At 45.3% G+C, this 13,517-nt stretch overlaps 1 protein-coding gene across 1 annotated transcript; it reads right to left on the minus strand.

Moving 5' to 3' along the window:
- Positions 1 to 6,853: 6,853 nt before the first annotated feature.
- Krt25 (keratin 25) lies at positions 6,854 to 13,260 on the minus strand. Its single transcript, XM_057775083.1, has 8 exons — positions 12,844 to 13,260; positions 12,302 to 12,384; positions 11,556 to 11,712; positions 8,676 to 8,837; positions 8,455 to 8,580; positions 7,907 to 8,124; positions 7,292 to 7,359; positions 6,854 to 6,963 (listed from the first exon to the last, which is right to left on the minus strand). Exons 1-8 carry the CDS (start codon positions 13,258 to 13,260, stop codon positions 6,854 to 6,856), a joined length of 1,341 nt encoding a protein of 446 aa, XP_057631066.1.
- Between the last annotated feature and the right edge of the window lie 257 nt (positions 13,261 to 13,517).

Raw genomic sequence — 13,517 nt, forward strand, 5'->3', positions numbered from 1 at the left:
ATGGAACCTGATGCTCACTAGGTGGTCGGCAAGGCCCAGGGCCTCTAGTTTCCATTTCCCCAGCTGTTGTAGGAAGGCTGCTTGTTCGTTCCCAGCTGCCCAGATCTGAATTAATCACTCAGGAACTTTATTATTTAAATCACTGCTTGGCCAATAGCTTAAGCGTATTGCTAGCTAGCTCTTACATCTAATATTTACCCATTTCCATTATTTTATATTTTACCATGAGGCTCGTGGCCTACTGTCAAGGTTCTAGCTGACAGCTTGCGTCTTTCCCCTCTGGTGGCTACACAGCATCTCCTTGACTCCTCTCTCTCTCTCTCTCTCTCTCTCTCTCTCTCTCTCTCTCTCTCTCCCCCCCCCCCCCAGCCTGGCTATATTCTGTTTAAGCCATCGGCCTAAAGCAGCTTCTTTATTCATTAGCCAATACAAGCAACACATATACAGAAGGACTTCCCACACCACCCTGCTGGGATTACAACCTTGCTGCCATGCCCCGCCTTATATGTGGGCCTAGCGGATCTGAGTCCAGGTCTTTGCACACGTGTGTGCCAAGCAGTTCACCAACTGAGTCGTCTCCCCAGTCCCTGCATAAGTATTCTCTTTTTTAAAAACTGAGGTATTTGAAAGTTTGCTTTCTCACATTTCCGTCATCTCGGTGTGACTTATTCTGGTTTGTGAGTGACTGGAAATAACATTTAATTCCCTCTTCAGCCCCCATCCCCCTTCTCAGTCCCTGTCACGTAGCCTTCCTGGAGCGATCTTTCTCAGAAATGGCTAGAAGGGAAACTATCTAAATTTGATTGTTGCTCAGGCTGGGGAACTTGTGCTACTGTTACCCTAAACCAAGTTAGAGCTCAGAGCACTAAACTGTCTCCGTGCTTGCCTGCCTGAGAGTCTCTTAAAAGGGGAGTGTGCATTTTTTGTAATGTTTTATACATGCACAGAAAGACTTCTTGCTTGTATTTTCACAATATTGAGAAAGTGTCGGAAAAGTAACCCACCCCCTCCCCCACATAAGAAAACGTGACTCACCGCATTAACCTAGATGTTGTTTCTTGGATGCAGATGGCCAGTTTGCTATCTCCTCTTGCTGACCAACAACTGCCCTAGTTAGAGACCCAGTTTCCGCAGGGCTGGCCCCAGAGGCTCCCCCTGCCACCCTACTTCCTAACTCCACACCTGCTACCCCACACCTGCTGCTCTATCCCCTGACCCAGCAGCAAGTCACAGGTCTCCACGGCCAAGCTTTCCTGCTCTTCTCCTGCTGCTGAACCCGAGACCCACTCTGTCTCTCGCTGTGAATGATTTGCCATCCCCATTGAAAAATCCGTTCACTACCAACTGCTGAGACCAGTCTGGAGAATGAGGAAGAGGAGGCTCTGTAGGGTCGCGTCCCTGTCTCTGTGTGCTCCAAACTGTTCTAGAGAGCTAAATCCTAAGGGGTGGTCTGTTCTGTGGCAAACTCAACAAACTCAACAAACATCACTGAGCACTTCTGAGACAGGTACCGAGCGAGCGCTATAGAATTTCAGCTCAGCACCATGTGGTTTAAGTAGGCTGATATGGAACATCATAACCTTATATAATTGTGTCTGTGGGAAATATCTTCAGTTTCCAAAAGGTGAGCACGGTGTGACCCCCGAATATCCTGGAGCTGTATTTTTGCTTTTCTGTTTCCTAATTTACTTAGCTTTTGACTAGCATTGTGACCATGAAGAAGTGTCTTAACGTTTCTGGACTTTCACACCTTGTCTATAAAACACACCAGTCCCAGCTTTGTAGGGCTACCATAAGGCATCCATACATTTAATCTGTATGGACAGAAACAATGGCTGACATACAGGAAGTGTGAGGTGTGGAAAATAAAAACATTTACAAATCAAGGTGTGGTGCCGCACGCCTTTAATCCAGCACTCGGGAGACAGAGGCAGGCCTGTGAATTAGAGACTGGCCTGGTCCTCCAGGTCAGCCAGAGCCGCATAGTGAGATCCCGCCTCAACAATCATCATCATCACCACCACCACCACCACCATCATCATCATCATCATCATCACCATCATCTTCAAGCTACTCTTGGACAATATGACTCTCCTTTAAACTGAGGTGAGGACTTTTTAAAAACATGTGTGTGTGTGTGTGTGTGTGTGTGTGTGTGTGCAAGTGTGCATGCCATATAGCGTAGGTGGAGGTTAGAGGACAACTCTGCAGAGCTGATTCTCTCCACCAAGAGGTTTCTAGGGATCAAACTTGGGTCGCCAGGCTAAACAGCAAGCACCCTCACAAGCTGAGCCGTCTTGCCCTGCCTGGGCCTTTGTTTTAATGATATACAGGAGATACGATAACCATTTGGTCCTTTCCCTCTTAAAAATAATTAGGGAAGTTAGCCACTTGGGGTATTTACCTTTAAAATAATAATAATAATAAAAAGGTTGTAATTTTTAACTCTCGGAAAGCCATCATCCCTGGACCTCCCTGGACAGTCCCAGAAGGAGGGATTCAGTGCTGAGTAAGAACAACTGAAGTCTCATTATGTGAGAATTAGGGAAGCTGTTTCCGGTCTCTCTAATATCTCAGCACTAATCTCAAAGCATGAATGAAGCCGTAGATCCCTTTGTCATTGTTTGACCTATATGGTACTTTTGACAGTTAGGCTCTATTTTCTTGTGTACTTAACAAATATATGCAGTTATATCTTTATGAAAAATAATTAAGCATACCAATGTCTGTGCCTGGGTCACGTCCTCACTGTTTGATGTGGTGCTGGCTGCCTGTTCACTGGGGTCAGAAAAACTACACTCTTCAGCAACACAGTGAGTTCTGAGATTTGTGAACTGTTTTTATTGCTGTGTTAGGTTTTTGGCCCTGGCTGTTGTATCTCTTCATTGGCCCATTCCCAAAATAATAATAATAAAAAATTTAATACATTTTCAGACACCTTTTGCCTTTACTTGCAACCTTTTACATCTGGAAATTGCAAATATCACAGGGACCTAAAGCTGCTTTTCTGTAGCAACGCAGAATAGCCTCCCTCTTACCGCTGTCTCCTGGTTGGTTGGCTAGTGGGTTCTGTAGCAACACAGAATAGCTTCCCTATTTATTGCTGCCTCCTGATTGGTTAGCTGGTAGTTTGGTTTTATTAAGACCCTTTTGGAGACAGGGTCTCCCCCATGAACCCCAAGTCAGCCTTGAACTCTTGGTCCTCCCATCTCGGCCTCCAGAACCCTGGACCTCCAGGTCTGAGCCACACATCCAGCTTCTGCCTTCATTTCTTACTGCCAATAGAAATCTCTCCAGCTCTCTGGGCTGAGCCTTGCTCCCTGACAGCTGTTCTCAGCCACATCCGTCCCTTTCCCCTCTCTGGGCCTTACTTTCATCTTCTCAGGTAGTTTTGAAGCATCAGAGCACTCCCAGTCACGCAGGGCCCTTGATTGCGTTGAAGACCACAGTGTGGCAGCGCATTTGCATCTGACACACGTGTGGATGTCTCTCTGCAAGAGCTGGATGTATAAAAACGTCATTCCCCAAAGCGACATCTGTGATCTTTGACAAAGAGAAATTTTGCCAAAACAATTAGTGGCGTGCACAACAATTAGCGGTGCACACACACTGCTTTTAGTTACATTCCTCACAGATGGCGTGGCAGAATAACACCCTACTTTATCTGGTTCATTCATGACGGCAGCCCGGCTTGTTTTCAACTCTTAGTTATTGTGAATACTTCTGAACTCCACAGGGACCAAAAGCAGATTGTTTCCTTCTAGGGCTGAGGTACGAGCTGGGGGACTGGAGTGTGAACTGATTAGTGGCAGATGCTTCCCTTACGGTGAAGAAAATGGTTTGGAACTAGGCTGTAAAGTTGGTCACACGGTGCTGTGATTGCATTCAGTGACAATGAAATGTGCATTTAAGTTTCACATTGGTTTTAAAATTTCTCTTTGGGCCGGGCGGTGGTGGCGCACGCCTTTAGTCCCAGCACTCGGGAGGCAGAGACAGGCGGATCTCTGGGAGTTCGAGGCCAGCCTGGTCTACAAGAGCTAGTTCCAGGACAGGAACCAAAAGCTACAGAGAAACCCTGTCTCAAAAAATCAAAAAAAAAAATTCTTTTTGAAATTTTTTTTAATCATTTTATGTGTATGGATATTTCAACTGCATGGATGGTGCCCTCGTAGGCCAGGAGAAGGAGTTGGATTTCCTTGGACTGAAGTTATAGGCAGCTGTAAGTCTCTGAATAGGGGCTGGGAATTGAACCCCAGTTCTGGAAGAGCAACCAGTGTCCCTACCCACCGAGCAATGTCTCTAGCCGAAGAAAACAGTTTGATTAGCCAATAAACATTAAGCAGTCCTGTGTCACATGTCACACACAATCTTCTAGGAGATGGCAAGCACATAAAAATGCTAACTCTACCCAGCACTCAGGAGGCAGAGACAGGTGGATCTCTATGTTCTGGACCAGCCTGGCCTACAGAGCAAGTTCCAGGACAGGCTCCAAAGCTACAGAGAAACCCTGTCTCAAAAAAACCAACCCCCCCCAAAAAAAAAACAAAAAAAAAGTTACTCTAAATTCTTTTAAATTATATTTTTTCATTTTTATTTTTTGTGTATGCTCATAAGTGCGTGTGTGTGCCTTCATGTGCCACAGGTTCAACTTGGTTCTCTCCTGCCATGTGGCACTCAGGAACTGAACTCAGGTCATTAGTCTTGGCGGCAGGCCCCTTTACTCACTGAACTGTCCTGCTGGCCCCGAAGCAAGCATGCCTTTTTATACAGCCAGGAAGATAAAACCCATCACACTGTGTTCTCAAGATAAGCGATCACTAACTGTCAAATAAGACCTGAAAGATGTTTAAGGCTTGTGTCATGTGCTGTAGAAACCCACTGGAGGGTGTTAAGAGATTTGTGTGCACGTGTGTGTTAAAGGGAGACAGAGGTCCTATTTTGTCATGTTTGCCAATTTCTATGGTCTGAATACTTTTCAAGGGCTGATATCAAGCGAGAGAGCAATGGCACCAAAGGAGATGGAAAGAGACACTCAGAAATCTCTCAGGAGATGGTAAAGCTTTCTCAGAAGGCTGCCATGCATGATATATTTATACATATTAGATATTTCTATTTGGGGGTACATAGATTTGTCACAATAAATGTATAGTTGAGTACAGGTTTGTGTTTGGAAGACTGGATGGAGCGTGAGAAGAGGGACGTGGGAGGGCAGAGAGAAGGGACGCGGGTTGCTTTCAGCATCTTTTGACTATCATGAGATATTGTTTGAAGTGGGATTTTCTCTGCGATCACAATGTTTTCTTTGCACGTAACCTGGTATTCTGGCTTTCGTGGCCTCTAGCTAGGATCGCATCAGATGATCACAAAAGCAATTCAGGGGCAATTACAGTGATTTGAAAGATGGCATGATCTTTTCTGTTTGATGTTCCACATAGCGCTCCAAAGTCAAATTTCCCACATGGATTACAACGTAGGTAATTCGGCCGCAGAGATACGGGTTCAGCTAAGTATAAGGGACTAGATCTGATGCAAGACAATCAAGTTTACAGTTTGTCTAACAGGCGTGACCAGTCTGTGGCCCATGCCCCATGTGTTTGAATACAGCCCAACACATTTGCAGATGAGAGCATTGTGCTGCAATGTCCAAACAGTCAACACCCCCGACTAACATGCTTCTCTTTTTAGGGGGTGAAGAGTTATAAGTATTTGCTATGATATAACCTTAAGAGACAAATGGATGAGAGGCCCCATCTACTTCTGAGGATTTTAAGCAGTTATTGGTTGCTGGGGGAGAGAGAGGCATTTTATTCAGTGTGCTATTTATTGGTAAGAAACCGACTTGCCTGTAAGCAACCTTAATGATGAAACTCATTGGAACACACACACACACAAACACAACCACACACACACACACACACAGACATGCACTTCATGAAAATAGAAGGAGGACTCATTGGGAGGAGGGAGAGGATTCGCAGGAGTGGAGGGATCAAGAGAATGTGTATGGGGGGTGAATATGATTAAAATACACCACACACAAGCATGAGAATGCCATGGCTCAGCACATTATTACGTAATGTCAATAATGTCAATTTAGGCTAATAAAGAACAATGGCAAAACCACAAATGGATGGTTCTATTAGTATAATTTGGGTTCTAAGCCAACTTTTGCTCTAATCTCTCTTATATTTGGAATATTGTTTTACTATATACTCACAAAGACAGTGATATTGAAATTGAGCTAAATTACACTTCTTGAAAGTCCCTGTCACTTTAAAGTATACTTTATGATGATTTGTTTCATCATAATTTCTAACAATAATTTTAAACAAAAGCTTTCTTTATTCCTAGCTATCAAATGAAGTCTGTGTAATGCATACATTTTCCTGTTCTGACAGGAAGTAGGCTTCTCATGTCAAAGTGGGGCCGACTAATTGTCAGTGGATGTACATTTATTCTCTCTGACCTTGTCTAGAGAGCTTTGTGAAAATCTAGGGGGAAGACCTCTTAATTAGTTTATAAACTTTGCATGTGAATCCAAAGCCGCTGGGTGTTCATATTCTGTAGGCTGGCCAAGACCCTTTCAAAGATAAGACAACGCCAGCACTAGGGATCAGTTGCTCAAGGGAGGTTTATTGACAGTAAAGAGCTGCTAACAGACAGCGGTGGGATACTCTGGTGAGCCCTCGTTTGCAGATGGATGGGGAGTTCGGCTGCCGATGGCTCAGAAAGAGAAAGGGACAGAAGGCAGTAGGACAGACATTCTTCATAGGCTTGCTCACTTCCCAGACGGAGTTCACACCTCATCTTCTCTGAGGTTTTCTTTTTTTTTCTCCTTTGCTTATGTTCTTTGTTAATTGCTTTGAGATTTCTCTTCCAGGGAGTGGAGCCTGGTGGTAAGGATTTTGCTGCGCTGGTCCACCTCCTCTAGAACTTTCTTAACCACAATGGCTTTGGCTGAATCTGAAAATGCCAAGTTAAAAGAGGACTTTAGACAGCCAGAAGGAAATCAATAAGAAGTTACATAAGGGGATAATATTCCTTCCCCTGACCCCACAATGTAGACCGGAGTAGGTAGAAAGCACAGACACGACTCAGTTTTGGTGACTTTTGACCACTTGGTTAGGTCAAATCACGGTGACATTTGACTTTAAAATAAGCACACGGGTCTAAAGTTAGACACCTAGTGTTCAATGATATCAACTCTAAGTCCTAGGGCAGCCCAAAAGCAATGATCTGGGCACTGGACATAAGGTAGGCTGACATAACAAAGGAATTTTAGCTTTGTTACCTTTGATTTGATTGCCGGCATTTCCAGATCCATAATCTTTAGACTTATAACTGGCAGACTTACAAGCCCTGTGAAAACATCACAAGAGAGTGACATGGAGAGATCCGTTCTGTTTTAGGCCCGGTATGAGAACTTCTTTTGCTTTTTGGAGAATGTATTCAGTGGGTGACAGCGGAAACCACCATCCTTTGACATTGCTCATGGTAACAAAGGCAGTCGCCTTTGTTCATAGGCACAGTTTCAGCACAGATCTAATTAAGTGCCTTTCGGGATGGCTACCCCCACCCCCCCAGCATCAGGGGAGCTAGGTTCTATGACCGCAGTGGATTCAGAGTCAAAGGATGCCATTGTATTACAGAGAACCTACACACGGTCTCCTCTGTCTCGAATCTCAGGGTCATTTACCATACTGACTCTAGTGTAAATGGTGTACAAGTAACTGTTGTTCTTTAAGATTCAGGGCACGGGCAAGAGGGAGCCTGGGCGTGCCCAGAACCAATGCAGTACTTTCTTTGTGCTTTTTCCTGTGTGGATGTTGGAACCCACTGCCATGGAAGAAGTGGACATGGAGGGTGGGGTGCATATGGCTTTTCCCACATAAATCCATTCACCTACCCTTCATCTCCTCCTATGAGGAGGCAGTAGGTCTCGATCTCCTTCTCCAGGTGGGCCTTGACGTTCAGAAGCTGCTCGTATTCCAGCTTCTGGCCCTCGGTCTCGGTCCTGACCTGGTGCAGCTGCTCCTCCAGGGCGCTGATCTGAGCCTGGATCTGAGACAGCTGTGTGCAGTAGTTGCCCTCGGTCTCGGTCAGGGAGCACTCCAGCGAGTGTTTCTATCGGGAAGAATACAGAGCCATTGAAAAGGATGTACAGCCAAGTGCGGGGGCGCACACCTTTAATGCCAGCAGTCAGGAGGCAGAGGCAGGCGGTAGATCCCCTGGAGTTCCAGGCTAACCTAGTCTACAAAGTGAGTCCCAGGACAGGCAGAGCCACACATGAAATCCTATCTCAAAAAACAAAACCAAACCAAACAAAACAAAAAATCTAAAAACAAAACAAAAGAATATGTGAGCATCTTTTCTGCAGCAAGTGGGGTTTTTAAGCCAGTGGGTGGAAATTTAAAACAAACTTAGGGAGGAATAATACACTCCTTCCATATATACCGTGGCTAGGAGAGACTGAAGTTCAATTTCCAGGGTTTGGAGCGTGCGCTTCATTTCAGTCAGCTCGTTCCTGGCTGAGGTGGTGGCGCCCACATCCTCGGTGATCTGCTGCTGCAGCGAAGCGCTCTGAAATGACCACCAAGAGGGACAGACAGATCTTAGCTTGGCAAGAGCACTAAAACGCATAGGGACCACAGGGAACGGGGTCAGGCGAGAGTTACCTTTTCCTGGAACCAGGCCTCAGCATCCCTGCGGTTCTGCTCAGCCAGGGCCTCGTACTCGGCTCGCATGTTGTTCAGCAGGACAGTGAGATCCACACCGGGGGCCGCGTTCATCTCCACATTCACGTTGCCTCCCGCTGCGCACTGCAGAGCCTGCATTTCCTGGAGGCAGAGAGGCGTTGAGCTGAAGTCCAGTGGAACTTTCAGGGAGTCTAGAAGCTTAGCTTTGGGAGAGTTCTCGCCCTGGTGTCCGTCCTTGCCTCTGCAGTGACCACCCTTCCACATTGTATAGCTCCCATTCACTTGGCTTACCTCTCAAGGCTGGTGAAGATATCCATCACCGAGTAGCCTGCTTCATTCGGGAAGAAATCTTAAAGGCTCCAGAGCCCTTTATTGTTGTGAGTCTAATCCAGCTCCTTGGGCTGCAGGGCCTCACTTTTGCTCTGGTACCCAGAATAAGTCATGGTTCCTTCACAAATCCAAGTCCTTAAACCCCTTAAAAGAACTGTCCTCTGACTTTTTATTTGGATTGTTTAAATATGCAACCTTTTGGTCTGTGTTCTTCAAGCAGTAAGAGATCACCTTGAATGCTTTCTCAACTCAACTACTCCCTGAACACAGCCTGAGCATAGTCAAATGGTTGAGTTTAGATAATTGACGATATAAATAGATAAATAAATGTGTACACTGACGTGTGTGTGTGTGTGTGTGTGCAGGCAAGGAAGGATCCAGCTGTTAAGTTTACACAATGGTTACAGTGCTCTTTTGGATGTTGGAGTAACACATATCCCTTGTGATTTCTGGCAAGTCGTAGCTGTGTTAATTTGGGGAACTTGCGATTAATCTGAAAATTGAAAGTAATTTAAGAAAAAAATTCTTCTCTGGGTGGTGTTAAGAGCAGAGGAAGGATTGATAATAACACCGTGGCTTTGCAATATTGTTTGACATGTGAGTGCTGGTTCTCACGATTCCTGTCATCGTGACAGCAGGAATCTGGGCTGCTGTCAAAGACGACACAGTCTTCTGCTGAACGGGGTGCTATTGGCTAAATCTATTCTAAGTACATGGACAACAGGTGTCCCTGCCAAGCCAGTACAAACTAAAACAGCACAGGCCCGCTGTCTGCTGCCAAGACCTTCCTCCTCGCTCCTGGGTCAGGGCAGCTTTCTTTCCTCCAGGAAGCCAATCCCCAGTTGGTTCTTAGACCAGTTCCTTCCTGCTGTGAATTCACTGTACCATCTCTGTCTCTGCAGGTGGCTTTAAAGACCACAGAGCTGAGTGAAAACTTCCCCAGCTTAAAAAATAAAAATAAGATTAAAAACAAAGGCTGGGCGGTGGTGGCGCACGCCTTTAATCCCAGCACTTGGGAGGCAGAGGCAGGCGGATCTCTGTGAGTTTGAGACCAGCCTGGTCTACAAGAGCTAGTTCCAGGACAGGCTCCAAAAAACCACAGAGAAACCCTGTCTCGAAAAACCAAAAAAAAAAAAAAAAAAAAAAAAAAAAGATTAAAAACAAAGGAAAAGTTTGTGTATCTGTGGGCCCATTCTTAAGCAGAGTATTTTTAAAACACCAATTGCTCCTGACTTATGAACAGTTTTTTGAGTAACTGCCGTGGATTATAACCACATGTGAACTCACCGTGCCAAATGAATGCTGTAATGCCAGCAGTTTAGTTTACAAGCTAGCCTGTTAGCTCCTGATTTAAGCATTTGTTTTAACTGCGGATATCTTTGACCATTTAAAAAAATACCAAAAAAATTTAAAGGCACCCCCTTCCTTTTATTAGAACAGAAAATATGGAGTGTAAAAACAGTGGCTTCGTGATCAAGTGAGTCTTCAGGATGCTATGTGCTGGTTCATGTCTATCATGGTGTCTAGTAAGAATATATTTGAAGTATTAAATGGGAGCTGTATACCACACACCTCCCCTCAAGGCTTAGGGATCATTGTGGAAGAGGGGGTGGAAAGATCAGAAGACTCGGAGGTGGCGCACAGTGCCAAGGAAGCAGTGATTTCTGGACACAATAGGGAAGCTGCATGTACAAATTCATGGCGGTTGTGACAGCATCCCCCGGACTCTCATAGGCTCAAGCCAGACAAAATCCAAGCAAGGAACGGGGGAGTTGGGCACAAAATCCTCCATCTAGCGGAGGCACAATTGGCATTTGATAGCTGCTGGGAGCAGGGGAGTCAGTTTTCTCTAACGATGTGACCCCTGGGAGTGACCTTACTCCAGGGCAGGCCCCATTTCTAAGAGTAGTTAAGCCCGGCAAACTGAACTCGATGTGGGTAGGGGCGAAGAAAGTTCAAAGTTGGGTGGGTAGGGAGGTGAGGGTTGGAGAGAAGGACTATGGGAGGAGTTGGGGGAGGAAGGGTGATCATGATCAACATCTATTGCTTGAAAGTCTCAAAGAAAGAACTAATGCAAATATTATTAAAAAGGGTCTTAATATTATGACTATATACCGTCGGTCAGAAGTTAATGTGCGCTACTGTTACATAGAAATTAAGATCCAGTTTTCTTAGAATGGCTTTCAAAGCACATTCATTTTGTCTAATTAGGTATAATTGTCTAAGTAGACCACTTAACAGCTATAATGACAGTCAGTCACTGATCTTAGAAGCGGTCTGGAAAGCAGGGTTCTTCCGCCCAACCATGGGAAAGTGGGCATAAGAATAAGAGTGACTAGATACAGGCCACTCAACACCTGCGAAGACAAGCTGGCTTCCTGTGGGTTTGACAAAGAGCCTTCAGACCAATTGCCCGCCTGTGAGGGCCAGTGGGGGCGTTATCTGCTGTGGGCACTGTGGAGAAGCAGAGTCCGCTCACACGCCTGCACGCCCCCACGCTCGCACGCTCGCACACCCTCACGCTCTTACCTCTTTGTGGTTCTTCTTGAGGTAAGTGAGCTCCTCACTCAGGGTTTCGTACTGAATCTCTAGATCAGTTCTACACAGCGTTATTTCATCCAGAACTCTGCGCAGCCCGTTGACATCAGCCTCTACGCTCTGGTGGAGAGCCAGCTCATTTTCGTACCTTCAAACAGTGATGTTTTCCAGTTTGTCACACGGTCACCAATCATGGGTATACTCCAAACTCGGGACTTCTGAAGTGGCAAATTTGGCCACTTTTGTGACATTTTTGAAGTTTATTGTACACTTACCTTTTTTTTTTTTTTTTTTTTTTTTTAACATGTGAGAGGTGTTTGACCAAAAAAAAAAAAAAAAAAAAAAGGAAGTAGGTTATCGGGCACTAGTTTTATAAACGGTCACTAAAACTAGCCAAGGTATAGAAAAGCGACAGCAGTCACTTTCTTTTCTTTTCTAAAAGAATTTAAGATGTGTCTTGGTCACACCCACCCTTCCCTGAGCTCCCTTCTCACACTCCCCTTGGGTAACCCCCAACATGACCCCTCCCATTTCCAGGTCCTACAGTCCAATCAGCGCTGCCTGCTGGGATGCTGACTGATCTTATCGGCTTGACTTTGTTCAGGTAACCATAGCTTCACTGAGGACAGGAATAAGTGTTTTAATGTTGGAATGAGAGTGGCTAGTCTCTGATGGAGCGATTAAAAAGAAGTTTGAATTAAGCCCGCATGAATTCCCTTCACTCTGGGACAACTTACTTGAGTCTGAAGTCATCAGCTGTCAGTCGGGCATTGTCAATCTGCAGAACAGCATTGGCGTTGCTGGTGGTCGAAGTGATGATCTGGAAACCAGGAGTGTGACTTTTTAAAAGACCGTTTATCACAATAGTTAAAAGGCAAAGGGTTATTATTATTATTATTTTATTTTAGTGTTAGAAAATGCCAGTGATAAAAATTAAGTAGGTAGTGCATGCCTTTAACCCCAGTACTGCGGAGGCAGAGGCAGGCGGAGCTCTGTAAGTTTAAGGCTAGCCTGGTCTACAGAGAGAATTTCAAGATAGCCAGGGCTACACAGAGAAACCCTGTCTTGAAAGACCAAAATAAAACAAACAAAAAATATGAGGCTATCATCAAGGGCATTTTAAACATGAGGTTAAACATTCGAATCTACTTCCTACTTCCATTGCTAAAGTAATATGTCACTAGAATAACCACAAATAAAGATGTAGCAGGTCTTTTTCAGTAAAGAGAAATTCAGATAGTAAGCTACATAACGTGACTGCAAAAATATAATTTCTTACCTGGTTTTTAAGGTCATCAATGATCGGGAAATATCTACTATAGTCATGATCGAGACCGCGACAGGAGCCTGGTCCAAATTTTTCGTACCAGCTCTTGATCTTCTGCTCCAGGTCAGCGTTGGCCTCTTGCAGTGCTTGTACATTCTCCAGGTAGGAGGCCAGGCGGTCGTTGAGGTTCTGCATGGTCACCTTCTCATTGCCAGAGAGAAGGCCCCCCTCATTCACGGTGAAGCCAGCACAGGAGTTAGCCACCCCCGTGTTTCCTCCTGTAGAACTGCTCCCAAAGGCGCAGGAGAAGCCACTTCCGATGCCTCCTATGCCACAAGCGTTCCCAGCTCCAAAGCTGGTTCCCCTGAGTGACCCTGTGCTGGGACGGGCATAGGACCTCCTGGATCCACTGGAAAGACGAAGAGACATGATCCTGGGGCAAGCGGGTCACAGAGCTGTGTTCTTCAAAGTCAGAATGGAGTGCCTTCTGACCCTGATGGCTTTGTTTGCCTTTTTATAGACAGTTTCTCAAGGATGTTCTACGAAATTCTGCCTACATAGAGTAAAGCTTGGCTTGCCACCCTCAGCAAGTTAGCATAATTGGATGATTTTTTCTAATTAGTAACTAACTTTGCCGGACTCGTCTCTGTAGAAGGACAGTTGCCCCTAGGTTGGTGTTTATCTGA

Source organism: Chionomys nivalis, chromosome 7 (assembly GCF_950005125.1).
Source record: "Chionomys nivalis chromosome 7, mChiNiv1.1, whole genome shotgun sequence".
Taxonomy (NCBI): domain Eukaryota; kingdom Metazoa; phylum Chordata; class Mammalia; order Rodentia; family Cricetidae; genus Chionomys; species Chionomys nivalis.